Source organism: Leptodactylus fuscus, chromosome 1, assembly GCF_031893055.1.
Source record: "Leptodactylus fuscus isolate aLepFus1 chromosome 1, aLepFus1.hap2, whole genome shotgun sequence".
NCBI lineage: Eukaryota > Metazoa > Chordata > Amphibia > Anura > Leptodactylidae > Leptodactylus > Leptodactylus fuscus.
In genome coordinates, this window is record NC_134265.1 from 205,508,033 (window position 1) to 205,527,431 (window position 19,399).

General features: G+C 41.1%; 1 protein-coding gene across 1 annotated transcript in view; it reads right to left on the reverse strand.

Annotated features, from left to right (window-relative positions):
- The window catches only part of APC2 (APC regulator of Wnt signaling pathway 2), a 52,276-nt gene continuing 32,877 nt past the window's right edge, over positions 1-19,399 (reverse strand). The window contains exons 8-16 of the mRNA XM_075282678.1: positions 13,843-13,923; positions 13,051-13,137; positions 12,546-12,921; positions 11,103-11,198; positions 8,807-8,946; positions 8,485-8,562; positions 8,278-8,394; positions 7,983-8,197; positions 1-6,291 (exon numbers count right to left, since the gene is read on the reverse strand). Coding sequence (XP_075138779.1) covers positions 1,128-6,291; positions 7,983-8,197; positions 8,278-8,394; positions 8,485-8,562; positions 8,807-8,946; positions 11,103-11,198; positions 12,546-12,921; positions 13,051-13,137; positions 13,843-13,923 — 6,354 coding nt within the window. The 3' untranslated portion in view covers positions 1-1,127. The remainder of the gene's footprint in view (positions 6,292-7,982; positions 8,198-8,277; positions 8,395-8,484; positions 8,563-8,806; positions 8,947-11,102; positions 11,199-12,545; positions 12,922-13,050; positions 13,138-13,842; positions 13,924-19,399) is intronic.

The window sequence follows — 19,399 nt, forward strand, 5'->3', positions numbered from 1 at the left end:
AAATCGCAATATTTATTTTTACATTTCATACATAGAATAAACTAAAATGGCATTTCATCTACTCAGAAAAAGAAAACTTTTAACGTAGATACTGAGATGCGGAGCTCCTGTTTTGTGCTAACATTACAAGTGAAGCCTTTACCACCTTCCTTCTGCATCAAATGCCCTTTAATGCCCATAGCAAGATCTAAAGCAATGGCTGCAGGGAACTATAGAGTCTCATAATATTTGCAGAGTGAAAATAGCGGCCTCATTCACTCTATTCTCTTCCAAAACGATGAATATGACTTATGTGTTCATAAAGAAGGTCATGACCTTGACTAATCAAAGATAGAACATAAATGTCTCTAAAAGTGTAAATGGAAATATTGGCACGTGGGCGAACAATTCGTGACACAAAAGAGCAAAAAATGTTTCAGTCATACAAAGTTCAGTACTCTAGCTCAGGTGCTCTCCTTCAGTATTACGGACTGTAAGTAATTTTGGCAATATAAAACGTTTTACTGAAGCATTTACTTCTGCAGGGCTAGAACAAAATTTCTTTTCAGCCACGACTTTTCTTTGTCCATATTTCCCAAGCTGTTACACCATATATAGGGGATTTGTAGAAACATGCAGCCTGTGGATATATTAAGGCTTTGCTTAAAGCATTTCCGCTTTTTTTTTTTTTTTTTTGAGTATGATTGTAGTTAGCAGGAATAGGGAACAATAAGGTCAAACAGGAATTGTATCATGGCCGCAGAATCTTTGCTTTTATGTGTGATATGGCGTGTAAAAAATACACACACATATCATTTATAACTGAAATGTTCTTCTGTTATAATTCTTCAACTCTAAGCCTTTCAATGGGATGGCAGGGTGTTGTTTTATTGCCCTTTAGAACATATGCAGTTTTATCAGGATCCATAAAGTGCCAAAAGACATAGCATTAAAAGTCTACAATGCAATCACCTCAGGAAGTATATGTGGTACATCTTCATATTTTCAAGGTGCACTAATTTTGTAGGTTGGCTGCAATGAAGAAACAAAGAACCCAGACATCCAAGTCCTACACATCTGATCAAATTCAACAGATCTGAGCAGTTATTACCCAGAATACTTTGCTCAGATTTCTTCACTGCCATCGATCACTCACTGGTTACTTTACCTGCTGCTTCTTCTGTGACTGTCACAATAGGACTTGGCACATAATTAAATGGAGTAACTCTAGCTGCCCTACTGGGAGAACTGTGCCTGCTCGTAGGTAAGTTTACCACACCCAAGGCTATTTTCCCTGATTCAGGCATCACTGTTGAAGTACCAGGTCTGTTTCTGCTTTCTATTGTGGGGGAGGTACTGGAATTTGTCTTGTTTATAGTAAAATCTTCTGTCTGGACTACTGCATCACTTGTTTTTCTGCGTGGTTCAATAGACTCCTCTGAAAGTGGTAAAGCACATGCAGGCAAAGTACTTCTCAAAATGTGAGGGATATCCTCATCTCTTATCCGTCTCCAAGTTGCTCTCCCTGAACCAGAAGGTGTATCAATCCTTGGAACTCTTGTACCTTCCGTCTTTGATGTGCCTTGGCCTGTTCTACCATCTACACGTGACCATGGAAGGTTGATGTGAGGAGAAGAAGAGTACCTTTTGAAAGGTTCAGGTGGAGGTGGCACATTTTTGACAGGTAAGCGGGATGGACTTTCAGAGCTTGTCCTTCGTGGAGGTCGATTTGGTGATAAAGGGACTTTAGGTTTTGAAGACTTGTGAACTTTTAGCTCCTCACACCGTGAGGAGCAGAGAAAAACAGCTGGTAAACTTGTATTACTTCGGGGAGCAGTTCTGTGCTGTCGTTGAGATACAGAGAGGTCAGAATGCTGACGTCTCATACCTCCTGCAGATTCCTTTATGAAGGTAAGCTGACGTAGCATCCCAGATTTCTCTGACTCATTTCGTACTTGGTTTAGACGGCTGACCTGAGCTGGTCTTTTGATAGGACTCTGTCGAGGACTTACAGTAACAGATTCTATAGCCAAAGGCGATGTACCAGGGAGAACACGTTGACTTGGCTTTTTCATATAAGGAATTCGCACAGGTGATTTTTGTGTTTTATTGCCAGGAACCTGAGAGTTCCTTACCCCTTTTGACTTTGGAGATGGTGGAGTCACTGGAGATTGTACTTTACGTGATGGGGTCGAATTTCTTGAGGAGTTACATGATGGAATGGTATTGATTCGAGCTGGAGGTGTAGCACTTCTTTTTGGCAAAGTCATTTCAACTCCAATATCTCCAGATTTTCCTAAGCGATGAAGACTTCTGGAACGCATACCATTACTGACTTTTGTGACTTCTTGAGATGAATTATTCTCGAATGATTGTTTGGTTGGTGATATTTTCTCTTGTGCAGGCATGTAGATTACTGTCCTTCCACGGTAAACCATGGGGATATTAGAAGATGACTTTTGGCTGGGATTAACTACCTTTCTTCCTCTATTACTCCTTGATCCCTCACTACTGCTAGATATTTGACTTGATCCTGAGATTTTAGAGCGCAGAGATCTGTCTTGGTTTTGTTTGTTTTGTCCATATAAAGACTGTCGGGCTGATACAGAAGGGCTAGACATAATGGAGTCTGAAGAAGGACCTCCAGAAATAGTAGAAGATTCCCTGGAGATAGAAGCTGCCGCTTGATGTATCCAGCTGACTATGGAGTTAGCACCTTCTTTGATGGCTTCCCAGTCCACACTATCTAAATCAGACATATCTTCATCTTTTGCTTTCTCTTGAGTAATATGCAGAGTTTCCTCTTTGCTATCATTATTTTTAAGGTTGTGCTTCCTTTTGCGAGATGACAGACGTCTCCTTCTTGATATCATTGTACTTGTGCATTTTTCTTCATCTGAAGTGTGGCTTTGGGAAGACTCATAATTACCAACATGGTTACTGGATTTCCTTACATGATTCCTTGAAAAGTGTTTAATGGGTTTATCAATAATTTCTTGGGCATACACAGGCTCAATGTCACTCAGAGAGCTCATGGAAGAGCTCAGAGAATAGCAAGGCATTGCTTCATCCTGAATAAAATTACTAAATCTACCAGTAGTCTGACTAGTTATATCAATACTTTTAGATTCTTTGAGTTCTCTAGTTTCAGAGTACTGGCATTTCTTTCGTGGAGATTTTGTTAATATTTTTCTCCCTGGAGAATCTTTGCTTGCATTTGTGATATCAACGCCATCTTCATAGAAGCAGTAGACTGCTTCTTCTGTAGGTGTGGTATGACAGAATGACTGGAAAGCATAATTCCCATGAGTATTTTCTCCTTGCTTTATGTCAAGCTTTGTTGGATGGCTAGAACCTCTTTCAATATTCTCAATATAATTGGAATGAAGCTTGTGGAGTGCATCAAGGCTTCTACCGACATCTGTTTTTTGATGTGTTTTCAACATAAAATTTGCAGTTGAGGGTCTGTTTGATTTGTTACTCATTTTTGATGACCCAGAGCAAAACCCATTTTTATTTTCTTCTGTAAATGCAACATTTTCAAAGGAGAATATTCTTCTTTCATCTCTCTGGTGTTGGTTTTCAAAGATAGCTTCATAGTCCCTCATTTCCATTCGGCTTTTCGGCCTCTCTCTCTTGTCTTGACCTTCTTTATACGAGTACTGGAGAGTTTCATCACTAAGAGAAGCAGCACTAGAAAAGTTTACAGGGGTTCCCTCTGGTGAGTCTGTGAAAGAAGAATCATCATTAAGTAAATCTTTTTTCGAGTGGAAGGTTTTGTTTACTGCCAGTTGTGCGGGAGCTGGAACTAACATGTACACTGGTAAGTGTACTGGCTTTTTGGTCTGAGAGCTCACTATGTGTCCAGAAAGAACTGATGTTTTCATTTTACGCAACCTGGGGGGCATTGCCGAGTTGATGCATTCTTTTAAAATGTCTATATCATCATCTGAAACAAGTTCCATCTCAGATTTTTTCATAAATCCTAGAAGTCGATCTTCCCGACTGTCTCCCTGTTTTTCATGTGCTACAAAGTTCAAACTGTTTTTCTCAGGAAGTGGTGGAATAAGTTTGAGCTCAACATCTTTTTGAATATAATGTTCATGCAAGGGCAATGCACTTAGACTAGATGCACATGAAAAGTTTTCAGTGGGTTTTTCCACAGTGAAGTAAATCATTGAATCAATATCTCTTGGAATCTGGAACCTTTCTTTAAAATCTGTTATCTCCATGAATTTTTTCACATTGTTTTCCCATTGAATATTAAACTGACTAGCTTCCTTTTCAAGGTGGTTACTGGGGTCAAAGCTGGGTGTTTTGCTTCTGCTTGGTGGCATGGTTTGTCCAGGACTGTCTGGCAATTCGCTAGGACTAATTGTACCACTGATCATTTCACTACATGGGTCACTCTGAATAGAACTAGCGATAGAGGGACTCTCAAAACTACCTAAGGAACTGACAGAACTGCAACGACTCATCACTAAAGGTGTCTCATGAATGTAGTTTTCTGAGGAGCTAGATGGAGTCATATCTTCATTTCTAGTTGGTGAGACATCATGGAGAAAATGCTTTTCTGATTTTGTTATAGGAATAGCAATAGGTTGGGAAATGTTGAGGGTTTTTCCATCTCTCACCACTCCTTTATCCCTATCTGGTTTCTTCTTTTCACCACTAGAGCCATCTTCTTCAAGAATTTCCAAGGAAGAGTCACTATCTATGTCATTTTCACTGCGGCTTGGTCCATCTAGGAGGTTGTCCCCAGATGAAAGAGAGGAAAGTGAACTACATCGGGAGAAACATATTGGAGTACCTTCTACTGCATATTTTTGCAGTGATTCCTGTTCTCCAGTTGAGGAAGAGTGAACAGATGTCTTATCTAAAGCCTTTGAAAGGGTATCAGAATTTTGTGATGGAAGCATCCATGCTTTCTTCTTCACAGTAAGAGCCTGTTGAAAAACGCTGGCAGGGAATCCAGACCCATTCTTTGCTAAAGTGTCTATACCTGAAATGTGCTTGTAAGATGGGGATAGTTTTATGGTGTGTACCAATGCGTCGCCTGAAAGTTTGTTGCTGGAATCATCTATTACTTGTTCATCAATTTTTTTAATGCTACCCATATTTTTAAGTCCTGAAAAAGATAGTTTTCTTTTTCCCATATCACGCAGATCATTTATATCTTCTCTGGACTGCGCTTGTTTCACTTGACTTTCATTGGGATCATTCCTGTCTGGTTTAGTAACCAGCACATTTTTCAGGTCAAGTCGACTTGGCCGTTTCTGATACCTTTGTATCTCTTCCTTATAATCCAGCAATGCGGCTCTGCTACATGGTCGCATGTGTTCTTTAGGGCAGTATCCATCACTTGTGCTACCACTGTTTAAACTGTCATTAGAAAGGCTAGTGTAAGCGGTTTTCAAGCGCAGAAGTGCTTGAGCTCTACTTAAGTTATCTCTTCTCATCATTCCACTATTGTCAGAAAGCCTGCAAGGAGAACAGGACTGAGCTCTACCCTCATGTAACTCATCTGAACCATATGGCCAGTCAATACAGTGATCCTCCGAACTAAGGCTGAAGCTATCATCAGAGGATGTGTGCATTGTGGAAATGTCTTCCACCAGTCTTTCTATTTTTGCGGCTGCACAAGTCGCTAATTTCTCAGCAAGAATCTCATCTTGACTCTTTTTCACCTCATATTTGTTATCTGATTTTTCAGACTCTAAACCTCTTCTCAGTGAGGCAGTTCTTGGCAAAATGTGTCCCTGTGTGATAGAGGAGTTAATATACATAGAAAGTACAGAGGAATTCCCTGTATCTGCACTGACTGATGTGTTCGGAATCTCATCATCATCAAAGCAGCCAGAATCAGATGCGTAATCTTTTACCAGACTTTCTATGTGCCGTAATGGTCCTTTGACTGGCTGAGATTTTAGCCCTTGTTTTTCCATAGAGTCAAAAGTCTCAGCCAAGTGCTTTGCATCAAGCTCAGCTTCTAGCGCTTTCTGTTTTCTCATGTAGAGAGATGGCATACAGGACCCCGGAGAAATAACAGAAGCATCCTTGTACTTCAGTGGTCTGTGAGCCAACAAGTTTCTAAGCGCAGCTGCACTTCCCATAGCGATCATCTTGTGCTTAGAATGGATAAGATTGCGCAACATACTGACGCCTCCCAAATCCCAAAGTAGTTCCTGGTCTTGTGGACACCTGGCAGACAAATTCCACAAAGTCCCACAAGCATTGCTAACAATAGTCAAACTGTGGGATTTCAGATGTTGCAGAAGAGTCTGAAGACAGTTGTGATCACGTAGTATCTGCCTGTATAACCAAATAAAAAAAAAATGTTAGACATTTTTACAAATGATGGTAATATAGTACATCTGGATACATTCTAAAAAATGTGGAACTTGTAATACACAACCAGATCATATACAGTGGCAAATGCAAAATTTGTACAATGTTTCCAAATATGTCTTGGTGTAGGTTATATGTTGTCCAGTCCTTTCTGGAAGCGGGAGAAAGTAAAAAAGACAAAATAAAAACAATCTCACTTGTCCCCGATTCTCCAGTATCCCAGGCCACTGATACCTGGGGGCGCCCTGGGGCTTGTTAAAGCAAAGGTCCCCATCGAAAGTGACCACTAAGGCCAATCCTTAGGAAAGGATATGGGACATCACTTGCATATGATATCTGTGACGTCCTGTGTTCTTTTCTTAGGCCACTGATTGGCCTCAGTAGTCATGTGGAGCAGGAACTTTTGCTGGAACAAGCCCCGGGGTGCTGTGGATGTAGCTCAGTGTGTTAGGTCGATTCCAAAGCGAAAGGTCACTGGTTCAAATTGAGGATCAGCCATGAAGATTTTCATCAATATCAGTCTCTTGGCCAAGAAAATTTCCAAAATAAATCATGAGAGTATCATGACAGTTGGAAGAATATGAAATGAAGTCTGTCCATCCATCCATTCAAAAGCAAAGAGATGGACGTCCAGGGAAAATATCAAAGTCAACAAGAAAGTTCATCACAAGGTCTATCAATTCTGGTGCGACAAAAGAAGTGTAAAAAGTAGACAGTAGAAGATTGGAAATGGGTGATTTGGAGCGATAAGACAAAAATCAATAAACTGGGCTCTGATGGGTGCAAATGGGTCTCGACGAAACAAGGGAAAAGAGGGCTAACACATTGAGAAATTGAAGGAACTTTCATGGAGGAAACCTGATGATATAGGATTGTTTCTCAACATGTACTGCACTCTCTGCATGACCATTCACATTATCCCCAGCAGTAAGGGGCGATTAGGGCATCATAATGATGGTAACTCAAGGGGAACTAAATCAATGTCTTAGAATGACCAGTGATTCAGGATAGAGACAGCATGCTTGTGCCGCCTTATCAGCACCATGGAAGTTGATTTTATAGCCATTTACTCTGTGTGACTGTGTACTTTTCGGGTAAGGTCCCATGTTGCATAAAAGCGACTTCTTTTCTTTTTGAGCCAAAGGCAGGAGTAGATTGAGGAGTAGGGGGAAATATAAGTGTTCCTTTTATATTTACCATTCCTTTTGTAGTCACTCCTTGGTTTGGCTCAAAAAGCCGCAGCAAAAAAAAAAGCAGCTTTTCTTCAACGTAGGGCCTCAAACTAAGGTTCACGTAACGAAAACGCAAAAATAGCAACATTTTACAGTACCTGCCAACGGAAATGCTGCAATTTCAAAAACATTCACGGTTTTGTAAATCGCAGCATGTCAATTATACCTACAGAAAAGCTGGCTTTTCCATATAGGCATAATAGGGGCAAAAACCCTGCGAACTGTGAAAAGCACTGTGGGAAAACCATGTTTTTTTTCCTTCAGCACTTTTTGGTTGTGGCTCACTACGTGCGGCCTTAGCCTTGAATAGAACTCACTTTCTGGTCACAGCTGATATACTGCACATTCCTCTACCTAAGATACCGTAGTGTGTTAAAATTACGTTTCTTAGAAGATTCATTATTTCATCAGATCATTCCTTACCTGTAGTCATCATGTGTGGCAATAAGACTGGATACGTTCCTCAGGATACCTCCTCCACTCTCTATAATGGACAATGAGTTGCTCTGACACTTGTAAGTCAGGGTGCTCACCAAAAAGCCAAGTGATCCTTCAACAGAACAGACAGATTCTTTGTTCTCGGTGCTATGGGCAGACAAATTCCACAAGGCGCTCAACACACTTTTCAGTGTAGACTCCTAAAAGGACAAAATTAACTATGAATGTATTGTGCCCGAAATCATAAATAACATAACTTTCTCTTCGTCCATTTTCTCACCTTGTTGGCACGTAACGCACACTGCATTAAACTCACAACACTGCCTATTTCTCGTAGAATCTTCTTACTGTTGATATCTGCTCGCCATGACAAATTTCTCAATATACTTGATGCCACCTAGACCATAAAAAATGTACATGTATGATCTGCAGAAAATTCATTCAACCTATATAGAGCATTGTGTGGAGACAGTATAGAATGATTAACCTGCTGAAGTTCTTCACTCTCAGAGGCCAAGTGAGCGACGATTGCCTGCATACAGCCACGTCGGGAGCACAGGGTGGCCTGTGTGAAAAAACAACCATTACACTACTACAGATTTAACGGAAAAAAAAAAAGTCCATTTAGGACGTTGTGGAAAGTGAAAAGCTCAATAGCATAACTAATGGCAGCAGTAATCTATATCTGCATATTAAGATTATATACTTGTACTGTTATGATCTAATAGCAAATATATTCCGCCAGAAGCATATAACTGGATTGAGTATGAATGACATAAGTTAATGCAAAGTTATGCTTCACTCCTCACCTTGTTAACAACATCTCCAAAAGTGAGATTAGTAAGTGCCATGCCTGCGTAGCGCCGCAGGGCCAAGCTTAGGGGATCATTGTTCATACGGTGCATTTGGTAGTCTACCTCTAGAAGTTCTGCAATTGCTTGCAGGCCACCTATAGTACAAAACAAAGAATTTACAATATAATACAGAAAATAAAATCTTCCCTAACGCACAGGGCGGCCATTGGAAAATAACTTCTCCTGGAGAAGGAGTAATTTCACCCCAGTCCATGGTTACTTATAGAAGGAGTAAGGAGTTTTTCACAGGAAGAAAAGAGTATGTGCCTATCAAGAAAGCAAAGGGGTACTTTCAGATGTACAAATTGTAAAGTTTGCCAACACGTTCAAGTAGGATATGCCTCTACCAGCTCCACACAACAAAAATGTATTAGACACATGATTTCATTAAAGGGGTATTCCCACGTCGCATACTCACCAGTCTTCACTGCTGTAAAATCTTCTTACTTCCTGGTTTCTTGCGTCATTTGGTGGGCGTGGTTTCATGCAACCTGCCATTTAGCTCTGCCCCCAAATTAGTGTGTAGCTCCGCCCACCGCATAGCGTGATCCTATGGGGCAGCTGAAGGGCCTGTGATGTCATCAAAGGTCCTCAAACACTATATGCACAATACTGCCTGTCTCTGCCATAATGAACACAATTGAATTAGCTAACCTGATAAATGGGAGAACAGAAGACGAGTTCAGAAATGAAAGCAGCTCCTCTCCTCCATCTGATAGCAGGAAGCTAGGTCACATGTGTGGTGTAGACACAGGAATAGCTAGAAACACAGGCTTGCTGCCGTGCACTTAGCCCCTCCTCCTTCCCCCTGAGAGCAGGCAGATACATCACTTGACTTTTGAGCAGATAAGTCAAGGGCTGTGTCAACAATGAATTGAATAAAGTAAGATAGTGGACAAACAAAGCAGTTTTGCTGAAGCAATGTATTTAGGAAAAGTCTTACATCCACATTAACAAGAGGTATAGATAGGATCCTTGTGATGGGACAACCCCTTTAACTGTAGAGTGTCCAAGGATGTGTATGCGGCACAATGTGATTGCCCAAAAGGTGACTTGGGTAAGGCAATCCAATGATTAAAGCGGCAAACCTAAAGTCTTGTGGGCCACGATGCAATCTTTGTTCGGGGTCCCCTACCTCATCCCTACAGCGAATTCGTGATAGTGATGGTACCGGATGCTAAGGAGTTTAATCAACCTTAGTGTGGTTAGGGTAATCTGTGGGTCTCCTTGGTTTATTGGCCAGATGGAAGCTGCAATCTCAATAATGATACCAGTGCTTATGGGCCCCCTAAGGCTCCTGGGCCCCAGTGTGACGGCACCCTCTGCACCCCCTCAAGTTATGCCCCTGCTCAAATATTCAATTGAAAGAAGAGAGAACATTGGCATGTCATATCTGAAACAAATGTAAGAGTAACTCTAATGTCATTTGCTTTAGGCCTCATGCACACAACTGTGTGTTATTGCGCTAACCGTGTTTTTCATGTTTAGCACACTGGCCCATTCATTTCTATGGCCCTATAGACATTTCCGTGTATTTTCACAGGCTCGTATGCCTGGGGCAAAACACTGGACAAATTCTATTCCTGTTTATTTTGTGGACGGGATTCACTGAGATCAGTGAATAGGGCTGTGGAAGCACGGCTGGCACACAAATGTCATCCATATGCTGTCTGTGCTGTTCAATCACAGCCTGGCTTCATGTGCACAGTTGTGTGCATGCTGCCTTACAAAAAATCTGCCTGAATCAACATCAGTTATAAATTAAATACCTAGGGGCTGAATTATTATGGTTTGTGTGCTAGAAAAGTTGCAATTTTTTTCCAAAGTCAGAATTTTTGGGCAAAATTGTGAGTTTTTAAGTTTTGCGCCCTGTTTACCACACATCAGGTCGTGATGTACAGGGGCCCCCTTGAGGCTGAAGATGAACATAGCAGTAGCAGGAGATAGGAAAATAAAGGAAATAGGAAAGTTAATAGGGGCTGTGACCGGACCTCCACTGCATATTAAAAAAGCAGTAGGGATCCAGTAGGGCACCCAAAAGGCACGGGGCCCACCTGGAGATTCAATGGTACCCTGGTGGGCCAGTCCGAACCTGCCCTCTGCCTTTAGATTTTAGGGAAAACCTTTACTTTCCTCAGAGGAAAAAAATATATTTCTGCAGCTGCTGTAGAAATATCATCGGTATCCAGGTAAAATTGAATTTATATTTGGGAATTTTAAAGATGGAATTGATTTAATATGAAATACCTACCTAGCTCATTCATAGCTCTTCGATATTCCTCATCAAATGATAACTTCATGATGGCACAACTGGCTTGGCAGATCTGTGGTTCCACAGGCACAGGAGCTGAAAGAAAGACCTTATGTGACTTCTAGGATGTCTTTTATATATGATTTGGTCTTTTTTGAAGGTATAGACCAGGATGCAATAACTTCAATAAAACCAATAACAATTCTTTCCTTTCACATTCCTCAAATTCACAAATCATAACTTCAATTCCATTCAATTAAAACCTCAGTACTAATCAAAACCTGATTCATAACGCAGAGGGATTTACATCTACCTGATTTAGTATATATGACAATAACAGGCTATTCAAATCATTAACTATTAAGTCAACCCCTGCTGCATGTTATGCCAAACAGGTATCTTCAGGGGTACATCACTGATGATACCTAGCTGGCAAACTATTGTTTCTTTCTATTAGAGGGGGCCATACAGGCAGTGGCCTAACTAAAGATTTGTGGGCCCCAGTGCAAACACTATATTCTTGATAGTGATTATTATGGGTGCTGCAGCAGTATACTAGAAAGGGATACAACTATTGTTCCTACAATTGCGGCTAGTCTAAGAGATCCAAGACATCAGTGGGGGTCAAACACCCAGGGCCCCTGCTGATAAACTGTTTGAAGGTACTGTGGTGCTTTTGCAAACGCTGTGTCATCTTCACTATTTACATTGCATAGTATCTGTTTTATAGTGACCGTGCAGTGTTAGGCTAGGTTTACGCTAGTGCTTGGTCTCCGTCTGGGGATTCCGTTCCCCATTCTGCTTGAAAAATGTGAGCAGTACTTTTCTATCCGCATTTTTTGGGCGGAAACCGTTTTTTAAGCACATTGAGTTTCCAGTTTTCGGGTCCTCAAGCGGACCAGAAGAACAGAAACCCAAACGCTAGTGTAAAATAGCGTAATTACAGCCTGTAATAACGTCATACTGCTGCTATAAAACAGATAGCATGTGATGTGAATAGTGAATGGGCCCCACACAGTATAATATGCTCCACAGTGGTCCCCACACAGTATAATATGTTCCACAGTGGCCCCCGCACAGTATAATATGCTCCACAGTGGCCCCGCACAGTATAATATGTTCTGCAGTGGCCCCCACACAGTATAATATGTTCCACAGTGGCCCCCACACAGTATAATATGTTCCACAGTGGCCCCCACACAGTATAATATGCAACACAGTGGCCCCACACAGTATAATATCTTCCACAGTGGTCCCTACACAGTATATGTTCCACAGTGGCCCCCGCACAGTATAATATGTTCCATAGTGGCCCCCAAACAGTATAATATGCTCCACAGTGACCCCACACACAGTATAACATGCTCAACAGTGGCCCCACATGGTAAAATGTGCTGATATTTCGCCTTTTCTGAACTTGGAATAAGTGTACAGTAAATATACCTGGACTACTGTCATGCACACAATCCTGCTCATGACTAAGCATCCAATCCCAGCAGGTCTCTGTGTATGAACGAATCTGTTCCAGAATATGGAGGACTCTCATTTCTTTTTTGGCTTGTCCCTCATCTGGTTGAGAGAAGATGACATTGTGGAGCGCTGCATTTGCTCGCATCCGCGCATCTTTGAAACTTTGTGATTCCAGTGTTCTTCCATCCCGTTCTGTTTCATGTAGGATCTGGATTAGCAGTGGGAGGCAGCCAGATCTACGCATCGCCTGGCAACTGTCCTGTGAGCTGGACATGGCTAAAAGAGTACGTGACATGTCATCTTTGTCACGTGTGGCCAACATGGACAAAAGCCAGAACACAACCTCAACCTGGAAGAAAGTTTAGGTATTGCATTATATAGTATTACAATGCACATTCAGGTTCACTTCTCAGTTTAATAGATGTATTTATTCCTTTACCTTAGAAATGAAATGTTCCAGCTATCATTATACTATTACCTTGTTTTCTGGCTGAGCAGAGTTGTCCTCAGCTTGGGAGATGCTCTCTGTCAAAATTTTCTCTGTAGGTTCATGACTAATTCTTGGCTGTGAAAGATGTTCATATTATATATCATATTGTACATGAGTCTATTTCCCAAACATATGTAATCATATACAGTTTATTTCATTACTGTAGGTCGACTGTTGTAGTATCCAATCTGCATTCAAGTTCATCTATACCATAGAGACAAACAATGCAATTGCTACTAGGCCCATGGAGACTAGAGCCTAGCTCAGAATTGCCACATGTCCATTCCTTATAGATGGTAAGAACCACAGAGCTCTTACCCATCATAGTCACAGCAACATGAACAAAAGAGGAAGAAAAAAATTGTGAGGATTATGTCACTCTTCTTTATAGCTGTGGATAGGTTCTTGCTTAGGAATGGTGGTGTGTGGTGTAAACCAGCAGAAAGATGGGAGATCATTTTATTTTTTTCTAATAAAGTGTCTTTCCTATACTATGCACATGTAAGTGTGTTTGCAAAAATTAACACAAAATAACCATGTAAGGATAAAGCCCCATGTTGCGGAAGCGCAGCTTTTTTTGTTGCAGTTTTTTAAGCCAAAGCCAGGAGTGTATTGAACTGAAGGTAGAAGTCTAATTACTTCCCATATATTTCCCATTCTTTTTGTAGCCATTCTTGGCTTTGTCTCAAAAAAAACTAAAAAAAAACAAACTAAACAAAATCTGCAACAAAAAAAACTGCATTTCCATAATATGGGACCTCAGTCTAAGAGTGGTTTTACCTCTGTAGACTCATCTCTGTTTTCAATTCTTTGTATTTCTTCCAGCTGCTGCTCAATCTGCTCCACACGAGATGCTCGAATCTGCCAAAGAGAAATATACATAAAAAACATAGATAGATAATACTTGACAACTCCCCAGGAAGCTTCAGGATTCCCCCTTAAAAAGAGGTGACCTCCCAGACTCTTGTTAGAGCAGGCAAAACTCCCAGGCCACCAGGGTATTGGGCCTGCGCATTTATTGCCAACATCACAATAGGTTAGTGGCATACAAAGGGGGTGATGAGAGGACACACAAATGTCATTTGTGTGCCTCAATGTACTGGTGTTGCTACTGTGTCCCCTTTCACACAAAGAATAGGAGTCACAGAAACAGGGATGCAAAATTGGACAGGAATAGGACCTGTTCTATATTTTGCACCTCTGACTGTCATCCCGCACACGTGACCGTGTGCTTCATGGTTATATGTATGGGCCCATAGAAATGAATGGGTCTGTGTGCTGTCTGGGAAAAACCCAGATAGAACTCTGACCATTCATATGGTCATGTGCAATTGGGCTAACAGTCCTGGGTCTTTGCTGGATTTTTTGTTTCATAGGCCGGGGCCCCACAGACCGGAAACGCCGCAATTTGCCCGCAGAGGAGACGCCGCGGTAAAAATCTCATTAACCCCTCCGGTGCCGCGATCAAAGGCACCGGAGGCGCCATTTTCCCGGCGGCGCATGGGCGCCACCATTTTGGCCGGGATCGCCGGCTCCTGGAGCATGCTCCAGGGCTGACGTCCCGTCTATGCAGCCTGCAAAAGAAAGGATGCTTTTTTGCAATGCATTGCAATGCATTAGCATTGTAATGCATTGCATTAGTGATCAGACCCCCTGGGGTTCAACACCCCTAGGGGGTCTAATAGATGCAAAAAAAAAAATAAAAAAATAAAAAAAAATATTAAAAAATATAAAAAGAATTAAAAGTTCAAATCACCCCCCTTTCCCTAGAACACATATAAAAGTAGTTAAAAACCCCGCGTCCGAAATCGCCCGCTCTACAAATCTATAAAAATATTTTTCCTGTTCGGTAAACACCGTAGCGGGAAAAATAGTCGAAAGTGCCAAACCGCCGTTTTTTCACTGTTTTGATTCTGATAAAAATTTGAATAAAAAGTGATCAAAGCAATAACATTTCCCGAAAATGGTAGAACTAAAAAGTACACCCGGTCCCGCAAAAAAAGACGCCCTATGCATCCCCGTACACTTACGTATAAAAAAGTTACGGCCGTCGGAATATGGCGACTTTTAGAAAAAAAATTTTTTAACACAGTTTTGGAATTTTTTTTAGGGGTCAAAATGTAAATAAAACCATATAAATTTGGTATCCCTGGAACCGTACCGAAACACAGAATATAAGGGACATGTCATTTTGGCTGCACAGTGAACGCCGTAAAACCAAAGCCCGTAAGAAAGTCGCAGAAATGCATTTTTTCTTCAAATCCACCCCATTCTGGATTTTTTTCCTGCTTCCCAGTACATTATATAGAATAATTAATGGTAGCATCATGAAGAAAAATTTGTCCCGCAAAAATTAAGACCTCATATGGCACTGGGAGTGGAGAAATAAAAAAGTTATGGGGTTTTGAAGGAGGGGAGGCAAAAACGAAAAACGAAAATCAAAAAATGCCATCGGCGGGAACGGGTTAAAGAAATGAGCGAGTACTATTCGATAGGGCCGTTTCAAAAAGCACACACCCACAGGAATGAATGGAAGTGGCAGGCATGCAGACTTTGCCGGCGGCCGGCCGCTTAACCCCCTGTGTGCTGGCTACGTCCATTCATTCCTATGGGTGCATGTTATTCGAAACTGGATTTTCGAATAGTACTCGCTCATCTCTATTAAAGATGTGGACTGCAGGCAGGCCAGTTCAGCATCCTCACTTTTCTGCAAAGCCATGCTGTCGTGATGGATGCAACATGTAGTTTAGAATTGTCTGGTTGAAACATGCAAGGCCATCCCAGATAGTGCCTATGAAAATGTATAAGCTGCCCATGCTGTTAGTTTTGGTGTCTGATATGCTATTTAGACTCTGTACTGTCTGGAGATGTCAGGTAGAAGCAGGCAAAGGGTGTGATTCTGAGCTCTGACACTGGCTACCTCTGATTGGAGTTATGAATCACACCACCCTACCTGACACTGCCCTTCTGACATTACAGAGCTTAAAAGGGAGTCTATCATCGGGAATTTCGTTTTTTAAGTAAGCACACGTTGGAATAGCCTTTAGAAAGGCTATTCTAGTCCTACCTCTCTTTCTCTCCTCCTCGCAGCCGTATTTGAGATATATCATTTTTGGCAAAAATGTGAGTGAAGCATCATACCGTTGTTGCCACCTCCTGGGCCGTTCCTTTATGCAGATTAGCTCATCCTCTTCACTGCCTAACAGCCGCCTCTGCCTTCAGTGGGATCCAAATCCTGTGCATGCACTGTATGCACAGCCACTTCAGGTTTAGGCCACGATGCTCTGCCAGCCATCCTTATTATAGTCCTACAGGAGTGAATGGCGCACGTGCGAGATTTGGATCCCACTGAAGATAGAGGCGGTTTCTAAGCAGTGAAGAGGATGAGCTAATCTTCATGACGGAACTTCGGAACAGCCCACAGAGGTGGCAACAACGGTATGATGCTGTGGTGCTAGAGGACAAGGTATGGATGCTATTGGAGAAAAACTGCATTTGTGCAACTTTCTTATGGGCTTTGCTTTTACAGCGTTCACTGTGCAGCTAAAATGACATGTCACCTGTATTCTATTGGTTGGTACGATTCCTGGAATACCAAATTTATATTGTTTGTTTTACATAATAACCCCTTAACCTCAAAACTTAGCAAAAAAAATATTTTTATTGGAGTCACCATACATATTCTGACTTTTTATATTTCTGCGTATGGGGATGTATAAGGTGTATTTTTTATGGGGCCAGATGTACTTTTTATTAATACCATTTTGGGCATTCGCCATACAGGAAAAAGATTTTTATATGTTTGTACACACGGGGATGTATAATTTGTTAATGCTTGTTTTTTATTATTTATCTTTATTACAAATCTAGGGAAGGGGGAGTGATTTGAATTTTTATTTTATTATTGATCTTTGTATATTATTAAAAGCTTTTTTTTTTTTAATTATCTTTTCTTTTCACTAAACCAGCCACAATAGCTATTATGCAATGACAAGCCTGGGAGCCTTTAGTAGGGAACTGGACGGATCCTATGATCTTGCCACGCAGGAGCCATACTGTAACAATAAAGGTACGGGGTCAGTGGGGGCCTCTTTTTTTGATTTGGGAAGGGGGTCCTGGCTTGCAATGCCCACGATCAGAATAAATATGGCTTTGTGATTGTTGATGTAAGGACTGTATGCAGATGCTCAACCATGGATACTTATGCCATGAAGCTCCTGTGCACAGTAGTTTTTAGCAGATGTTAATGGCAGAGGAGGTTTAAAACTCTGTTATTGGGGCAGATTTATTATCCCTCGTACACCAGTTTTCTGGTGAACAAGGAATAAAAAGTTGCAATTTTTGGCACAAATCATGTTTTTGCACAAAAACTTCGTGATTTTCTGTTCTTTGCGCTACCCTTGACACTTTCTCGAAAAGGTGCGTGTCGAGCATGTGCAGAAGCAGGGCTATTGTCCTCACCAGACCTATCATCATTTATCTGATGAAAATGATGTTGGAAGTCTACTCCTGCTGGTGTACATCTCGTCATAAAAAAAGAAACACCTTCCAGTGATTGGGTTAATAAAGATTGGCATTAATAACGCCAACCTGCATAAATCTTCCCCATTGGAAAATTTATAGCACTTTCCCGCTCATGTTCTGACACTGAATAGCTGTGGTTCCTGAATGCCTACACTTTCAATATTAGCACTGACAGTTAATGGTGGAATATCTCGCAGGGAATACATTTCACAAACTGACTTATGGCAACAGTACCATCCCAGTCCAGTACCACAATGAAATTCAGTGAGCCCTTTAGAATGCCCTGTCCTTTCACAAGTGTTTGTAGACAGACTGCATGGCTAGGAGCTGGATACTGTGGCAATAAGACTGAATGATGAGCGGGAGCCATTATACTGTGAGAAGGATTAGTAGTAATACATGAATCCATTTCTCCTGGCCTAATGTGCAGTAAGTGCTACTAATAACCTGAGTGCAAGGCTTTAGCTAAGTGTCTGCTTATGAAAATTTTATGACAGTTTCCATCTAGTAACTAGCTATATACAGTTTCTTTATTCCTTTATCTTAAATGATTATATTTGTATTTTCTAGATATATTTAGCTTTTGATCTGCGCTCATTTACTGCATGGTGTTATACTGCCAACTGGGCACAACTTGTACTGAACTAGCCAAGCAAAATAGAATTGTGTACACTGTCTACCATCAGATGTGCCGTATGATATCCAATCCAATCTAATATTTGCTGACTGTTGATAGGTACAGTCTAGCAGAACTATTTACAGGTAGGGACAAGTACTGAAGACTAGATTCTGTTTTGTAAGGCAGGCCAATGAGTAGCTAAAAAAACCTCTACATAACCTACAGCCTGCTAGATGCCTGTATTTTTTTTTTAGAATCACTTTTCCTTTTCCTTACTTAGTAACTCAATAAAAGTTAATTTTTATATTTTATAACATAAGTGTTAAACAGGGTTTTTTTTTGGCAATGCAAATAACGGTTCAAATGATACAGTATCCATAGGCTTGGAATTATACATTCCATCTAATATAAAATTGCTTTAATATATCCAAGTAGTTGTGATATGGAACTCACTGCACTCTATGGGGACCATACTGTGCCTCTGTACGTCTTCAGTTTCACACAGAGGCGCACATGGCTTCCTTGGGTGCTGTATTATGAAAGAATTCTCCCTTAGAAGCTTATATTCTACCATACAATACAGAGCCACAATACAGTGCCTATGACTCTGTACTTAGCCGTATGGCTCCTTGATCCAATCCCAGTAATTGATTTCACTGCATGAAACATAATGCATGTGTTTTATGAATGTCAGGCCTGGTTCACATCTGCATTTAGTATTCTGGTTCCGGAAATCTGCATGGGGAACCTCAGAATGGAATACCAAACACTTTGACAAGCAGTGAGCTTATGAAAGCACACGGACCCCATAGACTATAATGCGTCCATGTGTTTTCCGTGCGGTCTCCGCATGAGTCATTCGGACAGGAAAGTAGTTCATGAAGTACTTTTCTCTACGCATGATTCATGCGGACATCACGTGGAAAACACACGGACCCCATTAAAGTCTATGGGGTCTGTTTATTTTCATAAGCTGATCGCTGGTCAAAGCGTTCGGTATTCCATTCAGAGGGTCACCATGAATACTCCCCGAATGGATTACCAAATGCAGATGTGAACCAGGCCTAACATGTTACACAAGGTTTTGTTTTATGTTTTATGTTACCTTAGGATAAACAGTCTAAACAATCCTACCTGTATTCTCTCACTGAGTGCTGTACTCCTAGCAAGAGTTTCAATTAGATACTTTAGATC